Source organism: Catharus ustulatus, chromosome 10, assembly GCF_009819885.2.
Source record: "Catharus ustulatus isolate bCatUst1 chromosome 10, bCatUst1.pri.v2, whole genome shotgun sequence".
Classification (NCBI taxonomy): domain Eukaryota; kingdom Metazoa; phylum Chordata; class Aves; order Passeriformes; family Turdidae; genus Catharus; species Catharus ustulatus.
The window spans coordinates 2,403,245-2,429,152 of record NC_046230.1 but is presented as its reverse complement, the minus strand read 5'-3'; the positions used below and the strand labels follow the sequence as shown (position 1 = coordinate 2,429,152).

Here is a 25,908-nt window from a genome sequence, read left to right as displayed (position 1 = left end):
TTTCATCTCTGCTGCATTTTGGCTCAGCTCTTCAATAACCTTGTGTTGGTTATTAGTTGTCAATCTGTATTCATCTTTGCCTTAAATGTTTAAATCCTCTCCTTTACCAAGTGATACCCTCCCTGTGTTGCATTCAGGGTTTTCAATGTCCAAGTTACATGTTGCTCTCTTCTCTCTGATCAGTGATCAGGGTAAGGGATGTGGTGCTTAGACTGTCTTCTCCCTTCCTATTCTTCCTCAGCCTCCTCCTCTGGTTGCTGTGGCTCACCTTCACCTGTCCCCTCGTTCAGATCTGAGCCCTTCCCCAGACTGTTTTGTACCGATGCCCATGAGCAGTAATCATGGACTTGCTTTGAGTTTTTCTCTGTGTATAAGCACTTGAACACCTTCAGGTTTTCCTCAGTTGTAGAAAAATCTGATAAGGAGCTACCATGCTCCCCACAGCAGAGGGAAGTTCCCAGGGGCATACTGGCATAAAAATTCCCAGAAGAGCTAATACCTTTACCTGGAGGAATGCATGGACCATTTAGGTGGCGCAGTGCATTGGTGAAATGTGTCTGAAAAGTACCCAGCAGTGGTATTCAAATTCAACACCACCAGAAAAACACATGAACATTGGTGGATGCATGCCAAAACCTTCATGCAGGCTTCTAATTTTAGGTTTTAACCTTTCCAGTGCCCTGAAGAAGCCTTCAAAATCTCCAAAATCACCGACTTGTTTGGAAAACATTGGCCTAAATGCTTTACAAGTACTTTACGTTGTTAAAAAAGTATTAACAAAGCTTTATAGAAATGAGTAATCTTTAATAATTGGTTTCAGCTTTTCAGGTAGCATGCAACTGCTTATTTTGAGAGAAATGCTTGGCGCAGCTTGAGAAAGAACAGCAAATGCCCCTGCTAGCAGAGGAATGAAGAGCAATAGGATGTAGTGGCAACTCAAGTATCCTTAATTTCAGACATCCTCAGTGACGTTGGATTTCAGAACTGGAAGTGCCTGGATGTGACCACATGCATACATGAGCACATTATGAAATGATTGATTGCTCAATGAGTATTTTTAATTAGTGTTTTCTTTTTAATACTCCATTTACCCTCTTCACTCAAGGTATTTTTGCCACGTGCAGTTTGTATTGGAGTAAACATAGTCCCTTCAGATTGCTCCTTCAAGCCAGTGCAGAGATATCTTGATCCTGTTTTGATTTTTTCTGCTTCCTCTGACTCATTCCTGTAATCCCAGTTATGTTTTCTCAAATGAACTCTACATACTCATATTGACCCCAAGTTACAGACTCAAAGAACTGGGGCAGACAAGAGGATATAAAGGATAAGAAACCTATTTTAAGCATAACATTTTTCTTAGGTCATATACTTTTAGATTTAATGGTTTTGTAACAAGTAAGACTTCAGGTTATTAATATTTCCTATATTCAGAGGGTGAAACATGTTATTGCAACAGACCTGTATTCTACGAAGTGAACTTGCTGCTGATTTTCTCTTTGCTGTTTATGTTGTTTGGGATCTTCTTGCTTTTCCAGGCAGAGGATGAGAAATGGACTGATGAAGTCAATGAAGTCAAGCAGTTCTGAGTTTTAGCTCTGCAGGAAAATGGTTGAAGATTTCAATTGTTTAAGATCTATTTGAAAACAATTTACATTTTGTAATTGACAAAATCAGTTGACAGTATTTTCAGAACTCAGCCATTTAAATTTTAATCAAGAATTCTTACTGTTTTGCAAAGCTGCAATTCACCTGACCCCAGGAGAAATCAGAGTTGTTTAGCCTATGAAAATCTGAGCCCAGTTTGCTCCGGAGGGGGTCAGCCCTGCAGTCCTGAGCACACACTGCTCCTCTTCAAGTTTCAGTGGCAGAGCACAGCCAGCTACTGCCAAGAGCACACGGCTGGCTGCGCTTCCTATGAATACCCTGGGGTCAGAAGACTGGGGAGCTTCATCAAAAGGTAAAGACATATTATGCCTAGGATTGATATCCAGCATTTAGGAGAGCAAAGTAGTGGGGAGCTAACAGAACTTGTATTTCTTCCTTTCCTTTGGCAGTAAGGAGCTAGAGGGGGAGGTCATCCTTCTAGGAAGGGAAACACAGCCAGTTACCTGCCCACATCAGCTCCACGCCGTTGCATAAAGCCTCATTTAGTACCAGGTAATGATCTTAATTTAAGCATGCACGTCCCTGCCCTCGCCTCGCTACTCTGCATTATGGGCTTGCAAGTTTGCTTATGCTAAAGGGCAGAACAAAAATAAATTTCCATACTCCCAGGCATGTTCCATCAGCCTGTGTTGGAGTGTGGGCCAGTGTCCAAATACTTAGGATATGAAGTGAATTTGGGCTCCAGGACAGGCTCAGACCTGCTCATGAAATTGCAGGGCGATGACACCAGGGTCCTGCTTTTATATTTGCAGTTGGCTGGCTGCCACGACTGGGACCCCCAGCTGTGACAGCAGAGCTCTCTCTTAAGTGTCCCAGCTTAAAGATGACCTTGGCTTCCGTGGTCAGCAGGGACAGGGACACTCTGTTCTGTGTTGTTGTTGAAGAGGAACTGGAAATTCTGAATTAATTGGGTGGAGCTGTAGCTCAGGTAGACAAAGATTCTATCTTAGTTAATTTTTTTCATGCAATGGTTTTTGTTTTGGCCATGTCGGCTGAACACCCACCCCAGGACAGGGTGCTGTTTGCAGTCTGGGAGCCGGCTCTTGCTGGAGAGCTTCGGCAGGGCTGCCCAGAGCCGGCACCAGGGACTGTCCCGCTGGAAGGTGCCATCCCGATGGAACAGCTCGCTTCCATTCACCTGAAGCTTTGCTCGCTGCCGGGGCGGGGGTGGGTCGGGTGTCCTTGTGGGGTACGTGGGGTGTGCTCCCTCAGCACCCCGGGGTGTGCTCCCGGCAGACGGACGGCGATGGCAAGGGCCCGTCCCTGCCGCCTGCCCCCGGCCCCTCCCGGGCCGCTGAGGCCGCCCCAGCGGGGCCGTGTGCGGGCGGGGCGGAGAACTACAGCTCCCAGGGCCGCGCGGAGCCGGTGACATCATGTGCGGTGGCTCGGAGGTCACATGCCCCGCCAGCCCCTTTGTTTTGAGCGGCGCTGGCAGCGCGAGCGGCGGCGGAGAGGCCCGAGCGCGCTGCACCGCTGCGGATCCAGCGCTCCGCTCCGCGCCCGCCCGCACGGCCCGACCGCACCGACCCGGCCCCGGCGGCTCCCGCGGGCGCAGCGCGGCAGGGCGCGCTCCCGGCTGTGAGTGCGGGGCGGCGGGGCGCGCTCCCGGCTGGGAGGGCGAGGGGTGCGGTGCCCCACGGCGGGCCGGGCACCTCCGGGGAAGGCGCGGAGGCCACTGAGGGACAGCCGGGGCGCGGGCCGAGACCGGCCCGTCAGTCGCCGCGGAGGGGACAGCGTGTCCGGGGCTGTGCTGGCAGCGCGCGGCGGCGGTGCCACGTTGGGGCAGGCTGTGGGAGCCGCGGCGGTGCGTGCGCCGCGCTGTTATTGTTGTTGTTTTTGTTGTTGTTATTGTTGTCACCGCGCTCGGCGGTGCCGGCGGGCGCTGCGCTCCCGTCCCGGCGGGCACAGCGGGCGGGGGGCGCGCGCAGCCCCCGCGCCGCCCGCGGCCGTTTCGTAACGCGGGGCCGCGCGAGCCCCCCGAGCCCCCCGCGGGCGCGGATTGGCCGCGCGGGCGGGCGGGGGCGGGGCCGCGGGCGCGGATTGGCCGGGGCGCGGGGGGGCCGCGGCGGGGCCCGGGGTGAAGGTGAGCTGGAGGGCGGGACGGGAGGAGCCATTTTGTGCCGCCGCCTCCGGCTGCGCTTTCCTCGCCTCGGCCGGGTTTCGGTGCCGCGCCGGCCCCTGCGGGAGCGGCTACAGCGCCCTGCGATGGAGCCGCGGCGGCTCCCGCGGCCTCGCCGCCCGGCTCTGGCGGGGCTGGGCGCGGGCGGCTCTGCTCTGCCGCTTTCCCCGGCGGGTTCCGGGCCCATCGGGCCGCGCTCCAGCCCAGCGGGCACTGCCCCGTGTGGGATGTGCTGGCATCTGGCTGAACCCCGAGCCTGGGAACGCTGTGGCCGGAACTCAGGCTCGGGGCTGGTTTAGCAAAATCTGAATCACGTGCAAGAAGGACAGCGAAGCCAAAGGGGAAGGATCGGGACTTTTTCACGTTGAAATCTTCCCCTCACAAATACTATGCAATGTGCTTTTTTTCCCCTCCTTTTTTCCCCACTTAAGTTGTTTTTCTTCCCTCTGAGGGACCTTTTCGTTTACAGAACGGTACATAAAGGGTTCTGCAGTTTCAAAGTGTTCCTTTTCGGTGCTTGTTTTTGTGTATGTTGTTTTACTTAATAGTCGTGACTCTCACGTCCAAATCAGTTCCTGTTTTTTGCTGGGTAACTTTTGAGGGCACTTAAGACTTTTTTGCGTGTGTGTCACTAGCTTGGATTACGGCTGAATTTTTACATTCTTTTTTAAGAATCAAGATAGTGTTCTACATTAGAATAAAAAACTAATGCATTTCAGCTAGCTCTTACCATATCAATCAGTTTGATCACTGGATTCTTGTTTACTGCTTAATCGTTATTCTTAAAGACTTTGTCTTAGACATTCAAATCTTCAATATCCCTTGTAAAGCAATTTCTTTTTAATTCTTTAAAATCAACAACTTATTTTTTTTTTGTTTTCGTATCCCAAGCAAAGATGAAGGCAAACGAAACGCTGTGTTTGTTTTTTTTGTCGGAGTGAAAGGTTATGCCCTTTTTCCCCACCCCCTGTTCCATCCCAAACAAGAAGAGCACGTGCTGTGGTTCCTGCAGGGGGGAGTTTGTTCTCTCTGCCCTGTGGTGAGCACACACCTGAGCTGCAGCCTTATCTCTTATCTCCAACCACAGAACGCCCAGGACCAGCCAAACCTCAGCTGCAGTTCCCAGGCCTTGCAATGAAAACACTGCTCCCGTAGCTGGGTTTCGTTTCTGGGGTGTGCTCAGGTTACTCGTTTTCTGTGGGGTGCTGCTGCTGCTCACACCACAGCAGTGACAGCACATGGGACCCGCCTGGTGCTGCTGCCTCTGCCTTCCCCAGCCCCTTCCCAGCGCCTCCTTTTCTCCCTTCACAGGTGGTCAGCGCTCCGGCCACGCCAGATCCTGGCAGCGGTGGGCACGGGCTGGACATCACCTCCTGTCACCTCCCCTGGCAGCCACAGAAACCCAGCAGAGCCTCAGGTACTTGGGAACTGCACCCCGAGGGTGAGCTCTGGGGCCCAGCACAGCTGGGGACAGGGTGTCACTGCAGGGCTCTGGGGCCCAGCTCAGCTGGGACAAGGTGTCACTGCAGGGCTCTGGGGCCCAGCTCAGCTGGGACAAGGTGTCACTGCAGGGCTCTGGGGCTCTGCACAGCTGGGGACAAGGTGTCACTGCAGGGCTCTCTGGGGCTGAGCACAGCTGGGGACAGAGTGTCACTGCAGGGCTCTGGGGCCCAGCTCAGCTGGGACAAGGTGTCACTGCAGGGCTCTGGGGCTCAGCACAGCTGGGGACAAGGTGTCACTGCAGGGCTCTGGGGCTCAGCACAGCTGGGGACAAGGTGTCACTGCAGGGCCTCACTCTAGGGCTCTGCACAGCTGGGGACAAGGTGTCACTGCAGGGCTCTCTGGGGCTGAGCACAGCTGGGGACAGGGTGTCACTGCAGGGCTCTGGGGCCCAGCTCAGCTGGGGACAAGGTGTCACTGCAGGGCTCTGGGGCTCAGCACAGCTGGGGACAAGGTGTCACTGCAGGGCTCTGGGGCTCAGCACAGCTGGGGACAAGGTGTCACTGCAGGGCTCTGGGGCTCAGCACAGCTGGGGACAAGGTGTCACTGCAGGGCTCTGGGGCTCAGCACAGCTGGGGACAAGGTGTCACTGCAGGGCTCTGGGGCTCAGCACAGCTGGGGACAAGGTGTCACTGCAGGGCCTCACTCTGGGGCTCAGTGACACACAGGTCACAGAAAGCCAGCTGCTGGCACAGCTGTGGGTGAAGGGACAGAGGTAGCACACACCAGGGTGTTGCAGTAGAGGAAGGAGGAGTTCAGTGCAATGTAAAAGTATTTTGTGTAAGAGGATGTAGTGATAGAAGGTGTCAGGGTAAAATGTTTTATAGACTTCTACCAGCCTCTGAACTGGGCTTGCAGGATATTTCTTAGGAACAGCTGGTGTAAACAAACTTACAGATGGCGTAGGTGAAGGAAATAGAGGAACCTGAACTCGTGGTGAACTCAACTCAGAAATACGTGTGTGTGAGGTAACATCCATGTCAGAGCCATGTCTGTGTTTGGAAAGCATTTTTAAAACCTGATAGTTGGAAGTGTGATTGGTTTTTCCTTTCCAGTGTTTCAAATGGGCAGACTCTGAATGGTTAAGATCCATCCTTGTTGACCCTTGTTCAGACAAACAATCCAGTAGATTTTGTATTATTTTTTTCTCTTTGATCAAATAATTTGCAGTACTTGTCTTTGGGGGAAAAAATGTATTTTTCTTTTGGTTTGTTTAAACTTATCTGATAAATTCTCCGAATGACTGGTGGTTTACAGTGCAGGGTCTGTCAGCAGGTAAGTCATATAAGTACCTCTGCATACAGGAAAGGTGCAGACAGGTCTGTCCTGCTGTTTTCCCCCCTTTGCACAACATCTAGCTCAATCTCAGACACAGATCTCCCTCTGCCTTTCCCACTTTGGCAGCTGGAAGGTGACATTTTAAAACTGCCAGTGCAAGATTTGCAGGAAGGCAACACGTATATGTGATAGAGCTGCACATGTGACACTGCTACTGATAGGCTTGTGAAATTGTTTTGCTGAAGCAAACCTGCAGAAGTAATTAACTGGACAGAAGTTGAAGAAAGGTACATTTAAAAACAGTACATTCTGTAATCAAGTGGAGTTCTTTTTCCTTTTAGTGTTTTATTTGTGAATTTACTATATTTATCCTCTTGATTAGTTTTTACTCTGTGGATTTTTTTTCATTCTCACATTTCCTTAAACCATTAGGACATTTAAAAAAAATTGCTGACCACTAATTTTGTGATGTTCCAAGCATAAAGATGATGTTGCTTACTTCAGTGATCAGTTGTAATGCAGAGCCCTTGTTTCTGGTTATTAACAATTGCATAATACAGTGCTGTCTTCTCACATAATGAGATAGATTGCATCTTGAAGAATTTTTACTTGGTTACTGTGTTTTGCCCTTTCATGCAACATCAGGGTCTTGCTTCTCATTTCAGGCTAACTTCTTTGGAAAGGATCCATTAGCTTTCGTAAAATTCATCTGATTTAAATCTGCCATGCTGAAATTCAGCCTTCAGTGTTTATATTGTTATATTTCCCTTTACTGCTGCTGCTCCGTTTCTGTAGTAGGGAGGTAGCTGCAGACGAAATTCAGTGTAGGGGGTAGGATTTTGGCAGCAGAGCTGGTGAGGTGCTGGTCGTTGGTGTTGTTTTGTATCGGGCCTGTGTCATTCCAGGGTGAAGTGATTGTGCAATACAAGGGATAGAATGTCAGCTACAGATCAGATTGTCCACTTGTGCCTTGTTAGTCTCTCTGAAGCAATCAGTTGTTAGATAGGCTCATTCCAACTGTGATTTTTAGGCATCAAAGTGACAACTGGTCCTACTTTAAGTCAAATTAAAACTGAGTGTTTTGTAGGGTAAATGAGCCCCAGAACAAGAATCTACCTTGTAAATTTGTGGAAAAAATTTTACTGGGAACATGATAGTTTTAGAACCTCTTTTCTCAATGAGTGAAGGTACAGCCTGCATTCTTTCCTTGCTGTTTGTTCAGATGGTGTCCTTTTAAAGGTGCTGTGTAAAAAGGCTGTTTAAAAAAAGCACATTCATTTTGTTCTATATTAAGTGATGACGTGGCCAGTCTGGGACTGGATAATTGCAGCTCTGAGGATGGGAGCTCATCAGGAAATGAAGTTGCCGTGAGGAGTTGGTGTTTCCTGACTGTGCATTCAGGGAAACTGAATAAAACCTTGGGAGGCATGAAAAAAATTTCCACGAGCGTTCAAAATAATTCAGCTGCGGCCTTGTAGACATACAAATAAATATTAGAAGCATTTGGAATTGTACCAATGGCCTGGGAGGGTGCTTGGCCAGCCTCTTGCTGCCTCAGTATGTCTTGGTGTACATTCATCCAGGTCGTTTTTAAGCTCAGGAGAGGCAAAGAGCCCTGCTGTGGTAGATTGGCTGCTCTCACTACCTCTGACATGCACTACTTGGAAAGTCAGCTGCATTTTCGTCACCTACACACTCTAATATTGGCATATGCAAACGTCTGAGTATTTGATTTTTGCAACTTCAGTACTCTGATAATGTGAGTGTGTGTTTGCACGCTGGGAGGAACCTTTACACTTGTACTTGAAACTGGAAGGTGTTCAAGCAAAAACTTCTGCTAATAATTAATTGCCAGTAGTACTTTGGAAACAGAAATTCTCCCTGTCCTCAGCAAGTTGCCCTTTGTTCATATTTCCAGTAGTTTTACACAATAAAAACATAGTTCATCTTTCATTCTGTTTTGTGTCTAGCAGTTTACATTAATTTTTAATTGAGTAATAGATTATCAGTGAACTAATTTTTAGATGTTAGGAATGAACAGTAAAAACTTACAAGGTTACTTGTTGAGATCACAGGTTGTTTTTTAACACTAGTGTTTTAAGACTTCATTATGATAGACTTTATAATGAGAATTGAGTGGTTACTCAATAAATTTTTGCTTTTAAAATTTCAGTCTTCTGCCTCCACCCCCCTTTTTGACTAGTGCTGTTATATTAGTACTTTGGAGGCTCCAGCTGAAATGAAGATCACACTGAAAAAAGGGAAGAGTTTAAGCTCTGGATCATTATCCAGGAAGTCTTTGGCTTCTGAACGCCAGGTGATTTGCTGCAGCTGAGATCTAGGGATTTTTTTCTCTTGCACACTAATGCAGTACAATCAGAAGTTGCCACCCACAACAGCTGTTTTCTGGGTATATTTTGCAGTTAACACTTGGCAGTGCTGCGCTGCCCTGGGCAAGGTGCACACTAATTCACCCTGTGTCACCTCCAAGAAAGGTCAACAACTTCATCAATTCTTAGAGTGAACAAACAAGTGTCTTGTCTAATTGCTGTGATGCATCTAAGAGTGTGCCAGACTGAGTACTGAAGTGTTTTAATTTTTCAGACCGTTGCACTGAGAAGAAGAACCTCTGCAAGTTTTTCTCAATGACTCTATAGCCAACTGATGTAACAATGGTACTAATATTGGGACGCAGACTGAATAGAGAGGATAGCGGGATACGAGATTCCCCTGCAACCAAGCGGAAAGTTTTTGAAATGGACCCAAAATCCTTGTCAGGCCCTGAGTTTTTTGACTTCTCCTCGGGATCATCCCATGCAGAAAGCATTCTCCAGATCTTCAATGAATTCCGAGACAGCCGGCTCTTCACGGATGTCATCATCTGCGTGGAGGGCCGGGAGTTCCCGTGCCACCGCGCCGTGCTCTCGGCCTGCAGCAGCTACTTCAGAGCCATGTTCTGCAACGACCACCGGGAGAGCAGGGAGATGCTGGTGGAGATCAACGGCATTTTTGCCGAAGCCATGGATTGCTTTTTGCAGTATGTGTACACGGGCAAGGTGAAAATCACGACGGAGAACGTGCAGTATCTGTTTGAAACGTCGAGCCTGTTCCAGATCAGCGTTCTGCGCGATGCCTGTGCCAAGTTCCTGGAGGAGCAGCTGGACCCCTGCAATTGCCTGGGCATCCAGCGCTTCGCAGACACGCACTCGCTCAAGACGCTCTTCACCAAGTGCAGGAACTTCGCGCTGCAGACCTTTGAGGATGTGTCCCAGCACGAAGAGTTCCTGGAGCTGGGCAAGGACGAGCTCATTGATTACATTTGCAGCGACGAGCTGGTGATCAGTAAGGAGGAGATGGTGTTTGAGGCCGTGATGCGCTGGGTGTACCGCGCCGTCGAGCTGCGCCGGCCCGTGCTCCACGAGCTCCTGACGCACGTCAGGCTCCCGCTCCTGCACCCCAACTACTTTGTTCAGACTGTGGAGGTGGACCAGCTCATTCAGAATTCCCCAGAGTGCTATCAGCTGCTGCACGAAGCCAGGCGATACCACATCCTTGGGAACGAGATGATGTCTCCCAGAACTAGGCCACGCAGGTGAGGAAATGCCTTTAACCCTTTTTTCTGCAGAAGGACCTAACTTGATGTACAGATGTTTGCTATAGGCGTGCCTGGAGAAAAAAAAATCTCTTCCAGATAATTTTACTTTGCAAAATTCTGAAGCTGCTGCAGTTATGCTTCCCCACATGCATGAAGCTCATGTGTCTCTTGAGAATGTGCATAAATGAGTCTTTTTACACAGAGCACTTTATTGCTCTGAAAAAAGGTAAGTGCAGTTATATTACCTTGCAAGTAAAGTACTTTCTTTAAGGGTAATGTTTGCTAGGGGAGATCTTAAGGTACTTCATGTAATAGCAGTGTCTTGGAGAGAGCTCACTGTGCTGTGGCAGGTAAACCACTCCATTTCCCCAGCTTTCTTTTTGTCACAAAGTCATGTAAATGTACAGCACACCACAAAGGATGTGGATGGCGGTATTATGTATTCAGAGCATTTCCTTGCTACATCACAAATATTTTGCAGATGGAGTAGTACATGTATTTGTAATAGACAGCAGAACAACAGGTTCTTAACTGTAAAGAAACAAAATATTGTATTTTTAAAGGATCATGAAACAGTTCCTGAAGTATTTTGTGCTCATTTGGTGACATTTTAATAATTCAGAATTGCTGCTGCTTAATAATGTGTTACACAAATAGGCGACTGAGGTTTCAGGAAGAAATGAGGAAGAATCTATTAGTGGCATTTATGAGCAATGGCTATTATGATTCTTTTTTTCCTGAAAAATATTTTCCCAGCCTTATGCCAGTGATAGTAGAGATGATAGTTGATAGTTAACTCCAGCTGATTTGAGCAGTTTTTTATAAAGTCACATGTTACATTAAGGTGATGCAGTGATGGTCTAGACAAACAGGTTGTGTTAGGAGTTACTCCTCTTTGTTTACTCTTACTCATATGTGGTTGCTCTACAGTGACTGTGCAGGGAACCTTTATTTTTTGGCAGGTGTTAAAGGCTTGCTTAAGGGGAAGAAAACACTTGGCAGTGTTTGCCCCATTAGTGGCTTTCCAGTCTTCAGTCCTGCCGTGACAGAAGAAACTCATCTGAAAGTCCCTGCAGCCCTGCTCTCACCCAGGCTTTCTAAACTGTGCACTGCTCTGGGGGGTCTTAGCCAGCCTTTGGATCATGGCAGTTTGGGAATTTGCTGCAGTGATTGTTTCTGGGCCAGAGGGAGGAACCACGGGAATTCAGACTGTTGGAGGAGGCTGCAAGCTCCAGTGTTTGGTTTGGTGTTTGTTCTGCTTTTCTTGCTCAGTTGGCTAAGGAAGGCAAACAGAAATTTTGTCAGTGTGTGGTGTGTATGTGCTTGAGAATCTGGACATCCCCAGAACAGGGCTCCAGTTTGCAGATGAAGTACCTTGCATAACACAGGTGTTTTCTGAAGCTGTGGGGTTTGTTGGTTTTACTGCTGAGTGTATTAAACTGCAGTGGGAGTTTGAGTAGGCAGCAACAAGACAAGTCATTTACAAAGAGAAAAACTGGCTGGCCTCCCAGCAGGAATTTTTTCCCCTTTTCTATATTACATTCATGGAGTAGTTCTTTGTCATGTGTTTCTGTTGTTTGTTTGGTTCTGTTGCCTATAGCAAAAATTGTGTTTTAAAGTAGTTGCCAGGTCCCCCTTCCCCAATGCTTTTATCACACTTTTTCTGAGCATTTTGGGGGGCTTTGGAGGACAATGGAGACCTCTTTTCCTTTTTTTATTGCCTTCCTCCAATGTCTTTTCTGTATAAACTGTTTCTAAAAGGAGACAGGCTACAGGATAAACAATTCCCACACCAGTGCTTTTAATAAAACTTTGGGAAATAAATTGTGATTGGTTGTATTAATATGGATGCATCTATGGGTGAAATGGGTTCTACTTGTTTTTTCAAAGAACACACTACATTCCAATTTACAATTAGATTTTTTTTTTTCCTTTCTGAAGCCAGTGAAGAGTTACCTGAAGTGAATAAAAGTTTAAAGTGTGGTTTTAACTGTTCTTTACCACTAAGGCATGGTTGGCAAATGCAAGTCTTTCTTGAGAGAGCCTTTCAGTTACGGACTTGCAATGGCACAGTGACATCTTGAGGCTGCTCCTCCTGCTCCTGTAAACCTGTCCTGTCCCTCCTGCTCCTGTAAGCCTGTCCTGTCCCTCCTTCTTGTGTTGCACACCAAAGCTGAGGCCAAGCAGGGAGCAGTAGCACACTTCCATATCCAAAACTGCAGGGGCTCTTCCTGCTGTGTGCTTTGAGTTATCTTCAGACTTTCATCAAAGCTGCTGTTGAGCTGTCTGATAACAATACGTGAGTGTGTTCTTTAACCAGAAGTTAGGATGTTTATACATTTTAATGTGTCCTTTTTGGTTGCCTTTAATGTAGTCTCTTATATTTCCCACTTGGAGATGTTTTCTGTTTCACTTCACATTTTGTCTGCTACCTCATTTACTACCCAAAATTGATTTGACAGTGACAGAGAAAAAAGTAGTGATTTACCAGAATTTCTGTAGTTTGTTTGAATTTCTGTGATTTGTTTTCTCAACTTACCATGGTTTTGAATGTGATCTGTTTAAACTATTTGTGTCTAGCCCGTGCTGTTTGGTGTTTTCACCTCATCAGGAGGTGTGTGTGGAGCCCAGGACCCCTGAAAAGCCTGTACTTGGGAATGCATGGAATTGTATGACACTGTTGATTGTCTTCTACTCCCTCTTTTCTATTTGATGCACCTGTTCTTGGTGGGATAGTGTTTCCTGGAATCTTCACAGCCTGTTTTAGCACCTGTGTTACTTTGCTCACACTGTTCCTTCTGAGGGCTACAAGAAGAGCTTCCTGTACCACTAGTTGAGGTCACAGCTTTTTCTGACCTTCACTTAAACATATCCTTGGTTCTTTTCTGGAATTAGCCTTTGCCTAGATGTTCTTTTTGTGTATTCCTACCACATTTTACTTTTTTAAAAAATGGGTGTGCACTCTGTCATTTGAAAAAAATAAATTTGGAACGAACCATAAAACCTGCACAGTGCAGGACTTGTTCAAGAAAATATAATGGAGAAAATTTTTCTTACCTGAAGAAAGAATGTTGTCATGTAGGTACTAAAATGTTAGGAAATTTTTTAGTTGTCTTTGGATTTGAAATACTGTGCTAAATGAATATTTGCTTGAAATATTCCATTATAGCAATTCATAAAGAACTCTCTCTGAGCACAGTTTTTTTGTTCATTTAGTTTTAAACCAAAGTTTGATAATCTGTTGCAGTCATCTTTTCAATGTGTGAATGGAGGCCTTAATTCTAATTAGAAAGTAATGCACACACAAACCTCTTTGTACACAGTTATCTGCTGTCTTTTCTGCTGTCTTTGGGCTTGCTTCTAAGGCAAATTATGAGTGTCTTGCTAAAATGGAAGTTCTTTTCCAGGGTAATGCTTTGTTGGCACAGGAACTTCCCCTCTCTTACCCTTTGAGAGATTCTTTTCAGAGTTGTTCCTCAAAAAAGCAAAAACCAGTAAAGAGTGAATACATAGAAACCAGGAAGGAGCATGACTTCAAAGCTGAGCAGCTGACAAGAGTTTCTTCTGAGGGGTCTGGGTGCGAAAGTGCCATTCCCCAGACATGTCTCATTTATCTCATCCTGGAGCGTGTTAGCCTTTAGCACTGCCTTTGCCTGCTCACAGTATTCTGGATAGAAACATATGTGGAATATTTCAATTTGGTGTGTGGTGACAAGGAGATAGAAGGGCTCACTAGTTTTATTCATGTTTCAAAACAGGGAAAGCCTCATCAGGATTTAGGGGTGAATATGTGCAGAAGTTCATGTTAGGAACTTAAGGGACAGTTCATGCAACTTTTACCTCAAATCCTCATAAATCCTTTTTTGTTTATTTTTGAGAAGAGTGCAGTATTCAGCAATGGCATGAATGTGTTCTGAGATACCTGTTCTCTGCAAAGCACAACACAACAAAAAGGCTCATTAAAAATAAAATCAGTCTTGCATTCGGTTTTGCTTAACTGACAGCAGTCCTTGAAATAATTATGTAGTGCAAAATGCTTTAATTTAAAAATGCCCTCAAAAGAAGGGCGTTTGACAAATGCTGACAAGAAATTATAAGTCTGAGAGGAGGAATAAAGGTGGTCAGAGTTTGATTTTGCACATCAAAGATGTGCAAATATGCATTAATTTTTTTTAGCTAGGTTTTGTTACTGCTGTGATTATAGAATATGTGTAATGCAGAAACATCTGGTTAGTAGAAGGATAATCAGTGTGTGGAATATAAGTTTAAGGTGTATTTGGGTACATTTCAGCCTGTCTGATGCCTGATTTATTCCCACTAAGTTTTAGTTTTTGGGTTTAGGTTTGAATTTTAATTTCAGTATTCCTTAATGTTTCCTCCTGTGACTGCTGTTTTCTGTTTTACTGTGCATTGGCTCTAATTTATCGATTTCCTTATTTTGGTGACTACATTCCTTCTGCTTTTAAACACTTGCAGTATTTAGGTGCTGTAAAGTATTATTAATTTTGTAAAGCTCAGGAAGGGATTGAAGACTGATTTCATTGTGAAACAGATTGTTCACCTCATTGTCTGCAGCCTGGCTTGAACTGTTTCTGATCTCTGTGTACAGTCAAAGGAAAAATGTAGTCAAGGCTTTCTCTGTTATTTAATTACATGATTTTCACATAGAACATTGTGCAGTGCCTCTCCACTTACACAGGCCTCCTGTCGGTGTGGTAACCTGCTGTGTTACAAGACAGCTGGAAACAGTAACAACCGGTTTGCAAAATGACTCTTCTGTTTTCTTTCTTCGTTGTCTAAGTTGAAGCTTAATAGTACTTTTTCTGATTTTCACAGAGTTTTGAAGACAGTGTTGTTTGGCCTCCATGTACTAATAAATATCTCGTACCTGTTGTTTTCTGTGTTCACTTTTTTAGATCAACTGGTTATTCTGAGGTGATAGTTGTTGTTGGAGGCTGTGAACGAGTTGGAGGGTTTAATTTGCCATACACGGAGTGCTATGATCCTGTGACAGGAGAGTGGAAGTCACTGGCTAAACTTCCAGAGTTTACCAAGTCTGAGTATGCAGTGTGTGCTCTGCGGAATGATATTCTTGTTTCAGGTGAATAATCTTAAAAAATTGAAGAGTTCTTTCTTTGCTTGGTTGGTTTTTGTTGTGTCCTGTTTGTTTTGGTTTGCTTTTTAAGTAGGGGGGCAGATCTTTGTATGTGAACTTCCAGAAGCTCAGCTGAAAGTCACTTTGCTGCTGTGAACACCAGCCCCAGCACAATCTTACTGTAAACAAAAGTGTTTTCTGGAGTTCTTGTTTGGCATGAATCTGCAGTTTTTTACAGCTGATTCCAGGACATCAATTGTATTTAAAGAGACCAGCTAATGGCTGCTTTGAAATACAGCAGGAGCCTGTGTGCAGCAACAGCTGGGAAAACCACAGACAAAAAAATCCCAAGCAGGCTTTTCCCAGCAGCACATGCAGTCCTTCAGCAAGGGAAAATTCCGGGGTGCAGCTGATGGTTCAGACAGCAGGCTCTCTGTGTTGGTTTAACCAAAGAAAAGTCTCCTCAGGTGTGTGTGTGCCTGTGTAATTCGAACAAAGTGAAACCAAGGAGATGCTCACAGAGCGGGCAGAGGAGGGGGTGGCAGGGATGTGCCACGGGCCGGGGATTCTGAGGGTCTCATCTAGGAGGTGACACTACAGGAAATCTGAATAGCTTAAGCAAAAGCCATTAAAATCCATTCCAAATTCAAGAAATAATCTAGTGTGATCTCAGCATTATGGGAAAGGAAAGCATGAGGAAAACAACTTATTGTGTGATTTCATCTTTGAAATTCACTGCAAATTACTTTTTCAGTGTAATGTATAAATACTGGTAGATCCTTATTACATCCAAAAGGGGATTTGAAGTTTTCATTGCCCACTGTAGAGGGGAATGTAATAGTTAGCATTACCCATTCAATAATTATTCAGATTGGCATATGTTTCATTTAAAGGTGGAAGAATCAATAGCCGGGATGTGTGGATTTATAACTCTCAACTTAACATTTGGATCAGAGTTGCCTCCTTAAATAAAGGCAGATGGAGACATAAAATGGCTGTTCTTCTGGGTAAAGTAAGAGAAGTATATTTTAATTTTTTTATAGTGGGAATGTTTGCTGTATATAAGAAAACAGTGGAGAAAACACTTAAGTATTACTTTGTATTTGATATAAAATAGTTTTAAAAATACGTATTTTCAAATACAGTACTGCAACAATTAGGCTCTTCATCAGTCAGACATTATTACCCATAGACATGAAAAATCATCTTACTGCTCATTTATTTTTTGGGATTTTGTTTTTTCATCATTGAAGGGGCTTATTTCCAGGAAGCAATTTTTTGGGAAGCAAAGAAGCATCTGGATTTGCCTGTGCTTCAAAAGTGCTGTTAACAGTTTATGTAGTTATTAACAGAAACTGATACTACTCTGAAAGTCAGCAGTTTTATTTAATGTTTTATATTGAAATTAAGCAAACACATGAAGTGTGGAAATGGGAAGGTTTGCAGTATTTTAAAGGCAAATATGCCTGAACATAAAACCACTAGTTGGGACTCCATTAGTGAAAGGTAGAAAAGATCTGTGTGTGGTGTCACTAAATCATCTTAGAGATGAAACATGCAGCTAAGCAAGCAGAGGGAAGAAGGTAATCACAAATAATGAAGAGCTCTGCTTCTTAAAGAGGAAAGAAGAGACAAGAAAGTAGAGTTTACAAACTGAGAGGAGGAAATGCTTCAGTAAACAAATAGGGAAAAAGCAAAATGCCAGAAAAGCAAAGGTAAACTCAGATGAGTGTTTGCTGCTGCTGTTGAATGTTATCTAAAAAAAAGAGAAATAGAGGAATGCCTTTTCTAACAAATGCTATTCAAATAAGAAGTTTCTAGTGCAGTATTAATAATACTGTGCTTTGGCATGTGTTTGCAGTGTCATTCCACGTGTGACTGAATGGAACTCTCCCAGGGAGTCTTTACCTGTTATTTTTAGACCATATTCTTCTCCTCCTGTGTATAAATAAAAAATGTGAGGAATGTATCCCTTGACAAACCTGGCAAATCAGCTTTCAATTAACGTGATGTGATATTTAAATGTAATACCTGCTGCAAACATGAGGTAATGGTAGTTTTCCCCACTGAGTGCAGGTGTACGTGGTGGGAGGATACGACGGGCAGAACCGGCTGAGCAGTGTGGAGTGCTACGACTCCTTCTCCAACCGCTGGACCGAGGTGGCTCCCCTGAAGGAGGCTGTCAGCTCCCCGGCTGTCACCAGCTGTGTTGGCAAGCTCTTTGTCATTGGGGGTGGCCCTGATGACAACACCTGCTCTGACAAGGTCAGTTAGCTCTGTTGGGTTCATCTTCTATCCACAGCAAACTGGATTGCTGGTTTAAAACCAGGTCCTACTGGAGATCTGCTTGAACTGGTTTTTGCTGGATAGAATGTGGAGTTACTCTAATGCACAAATATACCGAGTAGAAAATGTTAATTGAGTGATACACTGTTACTGTGGTCTTTCTCGTGGATACATTGCTTATGTCATTGGCTTCACAAGTTCTGTGAGTTCTTAAATGGCAATATTCAGAGAACAGTGTCAAATATTGTGCATATGTATAAATTATTGATATAGGGATCTGCATTTACGTTGGCTCTGGTGTTTTTTGGAGAGGCACTGCTCCTTTGTCCTGTAACCTGTGTGGGCATGCCAGGCTGTTCCTTCTGTTGGGCTTTCAATCTGAAAGGCCTGTCCTTGTTTCCAGGTTCAGTCGTACGATCCTGATACTAATTCCTGGTTGCTCCGTGCCACCATCCCCATTGCCAAGAGATGCATCACGGCTGTGTCCCTGAACAACCTGATCTACGTTGCTGGCGGGCTCACCAAAGCCATTTACTGCTATGACCCCATTGAGGACTACTGGATGCATGTACAGAATACATTCAGCAGACAGGTAATTACCAATCAAAAGGTACTTTTTGACATTGTTATCTTGGCATTAAATAAGTATACATTTGCTTAACCTTGATAAAATTGCATCTCTGATTCCATTCTTGCTTTACCTCTTCATCTGTGTAACTCAAAACCTCACAGAAGAGGACGTTTGTAAAGCAGTAGTTGTTCAGCTGGATGTCACTGTTAGGCAGTCCAGGCTTTGCTTGAGAGCTGTTACTGTTGAAGAACAGTATAGTGGATGATGATTTCATTGTATAGAAATTACCTTCTGTTGCATATTTTCATTTAGACTGAAGGGAGCAATTTCCTTTAATTGATTAAAGCCTTTCAGTGTGACAGGAACTACTGAAGGCTGTTTTTGCAGTGTGGAAAAGCCCCACTGTATAGCAGAGAAAGTATCTGACTTCAACAGTGAGAGCTCTGTCATATCCACTCATGGGACACTGAGCAGGATTTGAACGTGTCCCCTCAGCAGTGAAGTATGTGTGCAGCAGTTACATTTCCCCATGTTTTAAAAACACCAATCACATACTCTGTAGTACTACCTTAAGAGAAGTTTGTTCTTTTTTCCCAGCCTTCCCTCTGTTCTTCTGTTTTAGTCTGTGTTCTCTATTTAACTGAGTATTTTTTCCATGCCTGCTGTTGAGGAAGAAATAAAATCCTGTCTCTGTTTCAAGTAAGACACAGCACTGTCTTTTCTTGTGCACTCTTTTTAGTAATGCCTTTTTTCCTCTCCCCATTTACATTCCTCTTCATTATCTGTTACTCCTCTATGGTGCTTCTCCTTGTTCCTATTCTTTGCATTAATAGTCCCTACTGTGGTCCCTCCTCTGAAAATGTTCTCTCCTCCTTTCCCTATCTCAGATCTTTCAGTGGTACGGTGTTCAGTTGCATTCCATTGTTCCCTTTGTCTGAGCTACATGTAGTAAAGGCTTAGACCTGAAATAGTTTTTTCTGTAGGCTTGTGCTGCTGCTTTCCCTAATTTTTGTGCTTTCTGCACTGGCCCTTTCAGGAGGGAACATTATAGGCCAGGCTGGTTACAAAAGGCAGTCATAGTGCTGCTGTCCTGCACTGGGGCAGACACACATGAATCAAGCCTTGCTTTTTAAATAACCGTGTATTCCCTTGTGTTTTCTTGCAACAGGAGAACTGTGGCATGTCTGTGTGTAATGGAAAAATCTATATCCTTGGTGGAAGACGGGAGAACGGTGAAGCCACAGACACTATTCTTTGTTATGACCCTGCAACGGGCATTATCACAGGAGTGGCAGCCATGCCCAGGCCAGTATCGTATCATGGCTGTGTGACCATTCATAGATATAATGAAAAAGGCTTTAAACTCTAATTTATTTTTTTCTTGAAAAAAGAAGAATGAATCCAGTGGTCTGCTGCAAGACAGGCTTTTTAAAATTCCTGAAGTGGGAATTCCCTGCCTAAGTGTCATATGAAAATTATATCCTGTGCCTTTAGAAAAAGGGTTAATTTAACTTACCAAACAAGTCTACAAAGCTGTCCAGTAACCAGAGTTCAGTTATATCTGCTGTGGGCTCTGATATGAGAGCAAGATGTTGCACAGTCATCAGAAAGTTTGCCCTATGTGTGATTAGTAATTAAAATTTTGAAAGCTTTTTGGGGAGAGTGCCTTCAGCATTTGTGCCTGTGTCTTTAAAAGCAATATCTTCAAGGTGTTTCTGGTTCTGCTAATGGGAAAAATGCATAGGCAAATAAGTCCCAAAGAATCATCTAGGATAATTATCTGTAATTTATAAAGCTCAATTATAATCCATATGCATCATTCTTACAAGCAGATGAACCAAGTAGAACATTTTGTCAGGTCATGCATGGGTTGGAATGTAAAAAATAAACCACAAAAACACCAAACCAAACCACCTACAAAACAAGCTACATTGGACAAAACAAGAATCTTTGAGGAATGCTTTCTTCTGAAGGAGAAACTGGTTGTTTGGTGAGCCACTACAACACACTGCAGTGATGACTCTTAACCCAGGTACCTTAACCCTGTGAAACTTATTCATAGTGTTGCTAAATGTCCAGCAAAGAAGTGCAAGGCTACATGACATGGAAAACCTGTGGGTTCAGGCATGCATCTCTGAGGTAAAGTTTGAATCCCAGTTTTTACCTTTTTGAATAGTATGGGTGAAGGCTGAAAGTTACTTGGTTCACTCTTTGCTCACTGCAATGTCTAAACTATTTAAGAAATAAAAGGATGTTGAATTCTGGATTCTCCCAGTTTTCAGAATCACATTATAAATTACCTGATAATAGAGGTGGGGACTTGAGTTTGAGCCCTACAGCTTGTAAATTGGTCTTCTGGATGTCTCATCTGCAGAGATGGCAGAGTATCCAGTAAGTATTTCTTGGCCTTTCTTCAGACAATCACTTACTGTAGCACAGTTAAACTACTGTATAAGCTGCTTGGTCACAGATAAAGAAGTTCTGGAAAGGTCCCTCCTTTCACCAGAAAAATATCTGTGACCTGTCCATGTAGCCATATGACATGTTTTGGATAATTTTGAAGCCTAGGAAGCACCTGTATTTTGATATACCATCATTATTGGGTTGGGTTTTTTTTCAGTAAAGATATTTTTTTAAGTCCTTCCTAGATTTCTGTACTAGGACTCCTTATTTCCAGTACAAAGTTGTACAGTTGAGGCACAAAGTTCATAAAAACTGAAATAGCACTTGGGAGTTGGAAAATTAATGCAATTGTCGGTATACCAATTTCCTGTAAATCACCAAAAACCTTAGAACTGCCTTTCAAAGGAATTCTGAGGCAGCAGCCAGTAGGGAAGTTGGTAAGTGCCAGGGCGGAAAAAAACCCCATGAAACCCCTGCAGAGCCAAGCCCTGGCCTCAGGGTTCTGGTCCATGTGCTTGCTCAGGGGAGTGAAAACAAGCACCATCTCTGGAACGTTGTTTGTTCCACTGGACTTTCCTCATCTGTTTTCCCAGAGTATTTCTTCATGAGATGGAAATTCTGACCCTCAGTGAAGTTATGCCAAGCTGGGAGTCACATTTTCAGTAACATGGTCATAAGTTTTAAAGAGCACTGGGAGCTGCACTTTGAGATGCATAAACTTGTAACCTCAGAAAAGGACAAAAATTTCAGTTTCTGGCTGAATACCAAACACTGCTTTGGATACAGTAAGAATACTGATAAAATATATAAATCATTGCATATCAGTGATGTAATCAGGATATCAGTCTCTGAGCATGTACATTCACATTGCCCTAAAAAGAAAATCCCTTGGTAATATAAGACAAATGAATCAGGTAAATTAATCCTTTTCTAAGTTTCATCTATTTCTGCTCACCAAGTTTTATTTTGAAACAGCAATAAGGTCTGTTGATTGCAATGGTAATTGCCCTGTAACTGATTTTATGTACTAACAGTGTATATAGCTTGTGCCATCATTGTAAATGGAAATGTCAAAGACTGTAGGAGCACTTCCTTAGAGATGCAATTGGAAAAAGACCTTCCTTTCCTTTGATTTCCTTGTTTGTATTCAGACTTGTAATGTCATGCTATACTGTTTTTAAACAGTGCTTATTCTGTAGGTGTAGAACAGTGTCATTTAATCTCTGTTTATAATACTGCACTACTCTGTAAATAACAAGATACTGCTTTCCATGGTTTTGAAGATTCATTTTATAGTTTAGTTGTCTTAACAATTTATGTACTGTTACTGTTACCTATTTTTGAAAATGACAGTGTTTAATGAAGCAGTAAATGCAGAAATGTAGATGCAGAAAAAAACTCTGCTTACAGTTCTTGAGAGCCTGTATCAAAGCTGAGCAGTTACAGGTGTGGAGCACTGCTAAATGGCAGTTACTTATGCAATGATTTCTTTAAAACAGGCAGTGAGATTTTCTTATTGCTTGTTTAATCTGTAAATAATTTGCACTTATGGCCTGCTCTGTTACAACAGTTACTTTTAGATGTACTAGAAAAGAACAATTTGACCTTGATTTAATGAAAATGTACAATTTTTCTAGAAGGATGCATTAATTTGGAAGTTGTATTCCTGAGCCACTTGTTCTCCAATGCATTTCACTTAGGTATAGATGGATTCAAAGATTTAACCTCTCACTCTAATGCATATCTAGATGCTTGCAGTTTATGGGCTTGAGCTGCACATTGGTTTTAGTTTTTTCCTTTGTCTCAGCTAGGAGAGAAAATTATTAATGTCATCTACTATAATCAAAGAATTTCCATCATAAATGGTAGTAGATTTGGTAGCTCTAGAGCACTTGCACAAAGATGTAACCTTGTAGATGTAACTTCATAGATACCTGTGAAGGCTCAAGCATCTCCAAGTCACACCTAAAAAATAAATTCTAAGAATTGTCTTCACTCTGCTAAACAGAAGTGAGTAAATATTTTTTTTTCTCTATTTTGATGTTCACTTCTGTTCTTAGCAGTGTGATGTTAATTGAAAAGACAGTTGATGCTTTCTTGCAGGCAGGCTTCTGGAAGGTTCTGAATCACTTACTGATCACATGCAGCCTCTAGCCCTTGGCTTGTGGCTAAGCATTCTCCTTTTACAGCCATCAGCCACAGAACATTGCCTGGTGACCATGTAGTTTTACCTGTAGACTCCCTCCTTGGGAGTGGTTAAGTAGGCATAATTTGTGGACTCTCTTCCATTTTATACTGTGTGTCTGGTGTGCATTTGGGGGATTGGGCACTGTGCTTTCCCCTCCAGCACCAAGGGGTCCAGATTGTACTGTTATTTTTTTCTTTTGATAGGCACCAATGCAGTTCTCAAAGATAGCTTTGTTTGTACTCTGTTGAAGCAGAGATATTAATGCTGGTTATGTTCATATGGACCCTAATTTACTGAAGCTTTTTAAATAGTATTTTTAACATGGCAAAGTTTTGAGAGAGGCTGATGATGGAGGAAGAGGAAATGTTCACCTAGAACAGAAATTCAGAGGAAGCTTTGGTCACCTGTGCTTGACAGCAAGGACGCTACTGCCTGTTCAGTTTCTTCCTCAAAGTGGTTGGGTTCACCTCATTATCTTAGGTAAACACTTTGTTTATCCTGTTTTTCTGTGTCTTGCTGCCAGGACAGAACGAGAAGCAGGCCCACTTACTGCCTGTGACTTGATGTTTCCCCCTGTCTGAGGCACAGGGGAGGTGCTGGTCAGCAGAGCCCAAGCTGAGTCCAGCTCCAGAGAGCAGACAGGAGAAACGCATTGGAGCATCCAGGCTCAGAGATGGCAGGGGCAGACCTCGTGTGTTTGGGGCTTGTAGTTTGGCTGGGCTTGCTGAAACCAAGGTGTTCAGGATGCTCATAAGTTTGCAATTCCAGATGCTGAAACTCAGGTGGTAAAAATGTTTCACATTTGTCAATTCACTGAACTCAGCTGGAGCAATAAAAATGCAGATACACTCATGGTCTGCTAGTGGCAATGCTCAGGAAAGCCAGGGGTTTATTTTTCTGAATTGCCCAAATAGGCAAGTAGCTGTGGGGTTCTTTTTTACCATTGAAGATGGCACAACCCAATTAAAGAACATTAACAGTCTCACAAGACTTGATCCCTATGAGGCACAACAAATATTTTCGTCTGAATGTAGTCTCATGTACACAAGGAATTACTAATGAAATTATTTGTTGTGCCTGGCTAAAAAATTGAGCAACATATACTCAGAAAAGGAGCCTAGAGGGTAATATGAAATTTCTAAGCAGAAACCTGCTATCTGGTTGGGGGCGAAGCAGTGCTTAGGGTTTTGTAAAGTATGTTTAGCACACAAGTTTCCTCAGTATGGAATTATTTCAAATGACATTAATTAAAATGGATCACAACTGTGCCAGTGCTGTGAGCATTGCCACAAAGCAGCAGCCTCCCACCAAGCCCAAACCAGCTGTGACTCTGTTCTCTGCTCGCTGCCTTTGTGTTACACACAAGTTCATGATAACGCTGCTAAGAACTGTAAGCTATTTGCAGGAATTTCTTTTTTTCTACTGTAGAGATCCAGTCTATGCTGATATTTTATGTATGCACATCTGTATGTGAATTATTTTGTGGTCATTCTCTGATAGTGCTGTTACAAGTGATGCACATAAGGCCCTGTGTACAACTTGTTAATAGTGTAATTAGGGCTTAGTTTGTATGATTAGCTCCAAAGAAAATAATGTGCATTAATTTTGAAAACACCTGTGCCTTGAATTCACCTATATTTTTATCTATTGTGAAAAAGAGCTTGGCTTACTCCTTCCAGTTTGTTACCTTTATTATGGTTGGTCTTACTGTCCAGACTGTTAATGTCCTCCTAGGAGAAATAAATCTTGCTGTTCATTAATCTGAACAGTTAAACTTTTTGTTTAGAACATGCCTAGAATGCTTTCATTATTACAGTACTATGGCAGATTTAATCTAGGGAAATCAGTATTTGTATTTTTCTATTTTTTTTGTTTCCAGCACACCTCAGTGACAAAGGACTGAGTTTAGTCTTTGACTTCCTGTCCTTAATAACGTAATTTCTTGTACTAGTCAGTAGCCTCTGCGATATTTCTGAACTCTCTGAAGTCATCAACCTCTTGTTCAAGATTCAAACTATGAAGCAATAATGTGGTGCAGCATGGCAATAAGCAAATTAAGAGACTTGAATGTAATGTACTGTTACTAATTTCATCTGTGTAAATGCTGGACCTATGAGTCATTCTCCTTTTGGTGCACCTGTAGCCTTTGGAGTTGGATTAATAGGAACTACTTGGCCATGGGAAGAGAGTTTACCTCCTGAACTGTTAATCATATGATATTTTTGCCTGAAATCATATTTTAATTTTCCTTTATTTGCTAAGGAAAACAGCAGTTCTTGTTATTCCTTGCCAGTTCCTTTATTTACTGAAATATAGAAGCTGTAGTTCCACAGAGAGCTGATCTTGCCCTCAAGAACAGCCTGGTGCAGCACAAATGACATTTGAACAGGAAAGCTCAGACCACTTACTGTGTGCCAGAGTCAATGTAACGGATCTCACAAATAACATAAAGGTCTTCAGATTGTGCTGACAGTAGAAAAGTGATTTTGTAATGTAGCACAATTGCAATAACACCTGTTATATTTAAATATACTTCTTGCATAATTCTTTGAAAGTTTTTTAAAGTTCAGTGTATCTAATAAAAATTTGCCTTTTGAATAGTTCACTGGGTTTTTTTTAATTTATGATGAGTTCCAGTGTGGGGCTTGGTGGTACAAGGAAGAAACTCCCTCCTGCTTTTTTTGGGTCATACACCTTGTTGGATTCTGCCCCCTGTGCAGTCTCTCTCCTTTGATCTGCCTGCCTCCCAGTCTAGGTGTTCTCCCTGCTCATTTTTCTGTCCTACCGAGGGGAATAAAGGCAAGCGGGAGGCTGCACAGAAGAATAAACTTGAAAGAAGAGTAAACGAGAAAGAAAACTGGAAAAATTAAAAAGCAGGGGGTGGGATGTGAAATATTGGTTAGTCCTGGGTATTGTGATGACAAGAGAACGTGAATGGACTCAGAAGGCAAAACCAGCATAGGGAACAGGGAAAACAAATAGGTAACAAAACATTGAGAAGGTGACCGGCAAAACATGGGGTGGAAAGAATGCCGTAGGTTCATTCTCCTGAAATTAGAGGCTTGGCCATGTCGCGATCTCCCACACACATGGGGCCGGGCAGGGGCAAGACTCTGGTAGAGCTCTGCAGAAAATGTGGCAGTGCCTGCTCCAGCTCTACAGCATGGCCAGGCTCAGGTACAGCCACGGAGGGGCTCTTGCTGCAGTG

General features: G+C 43.6%; 1 protein-coding gene across 3 annotated transcripts; it reads left to right on the top strand.

Moving 5' to 3' along the window:
* The first annotated feature begins 3,187 nt into the window (after window positions 1-3,187).
* KLHL24 (kelch like family member 24) lies at window positions 3,188-25,300 on the top strand. 3 transcript variants are annotated; one of them, XM_033068549.2, is made up of 8 exons: window positions 3,188-3,243; window positions 5,096-5,201; window positions 9,167-10,154; window positions 15,074-15,258; window positions 16,146-16,264; window positions 17,329-17,517; window positions 17,942-18,130; window positions 19,278-25,300. In XM_033068549.2, the coding sequence occupies exons 3-8, from the start codon at window positions 9,235-9,237 to the stop codon at window positions 19,476-19,478; spliced, it is 1,803 nt and encodes a 600-aa protein (XP_032924440.1). In that variant the 5' UTR covers window positions 3,188-3,243; window positions 5,096-5,201; window positions 9,167-9,234; the 3' UTR covers window positions 19,479-25,300. The 3 variants fall into 3 exon arrangements, with proteins under 3 accessions (XP_032924440.1, XP_032924441.1, XP_032924439.1); XM_033068550.2 differs by lacking the exon at window positions 3,188-3,243 and adding an exon at window positions 3,972-4,257; XM_033068548.2 differs by lacking the exon at window positions 3,188-3,243 and having other exon boundaries at window positions 3,972-5,201.
* Window positions 25,301-25,908: the final 608 nt, after the last annotated feature.

What these genes read in the sequence shown, in the direction of transcription:
- KLHL24 (XM_033068549.2), top strand. Translation starts at nt 9,235, where the DNA reads ATGGTACTAATATTGGGACGCAGACTGAATAGAGAGGATAGCGGGATA. An exon ending in ACAACACCTGCTCTGACAAG is followed by an intron (nt 17,518 to 17,941) that starts GTCAGTTAGCTC and finishes CCTTGTTTCCAG; the next exon opens with GTTCAGTCGTACGATCCTGA. An exon ending in AGAATACATTCAGCAGACAG is followed by an intron (nt 18,131 to 19,277) that starts GTAATTACCAAT and finishes TTCTTGCAACAG; the next exon opens with GAGAACTGTGGCATGTCTGT.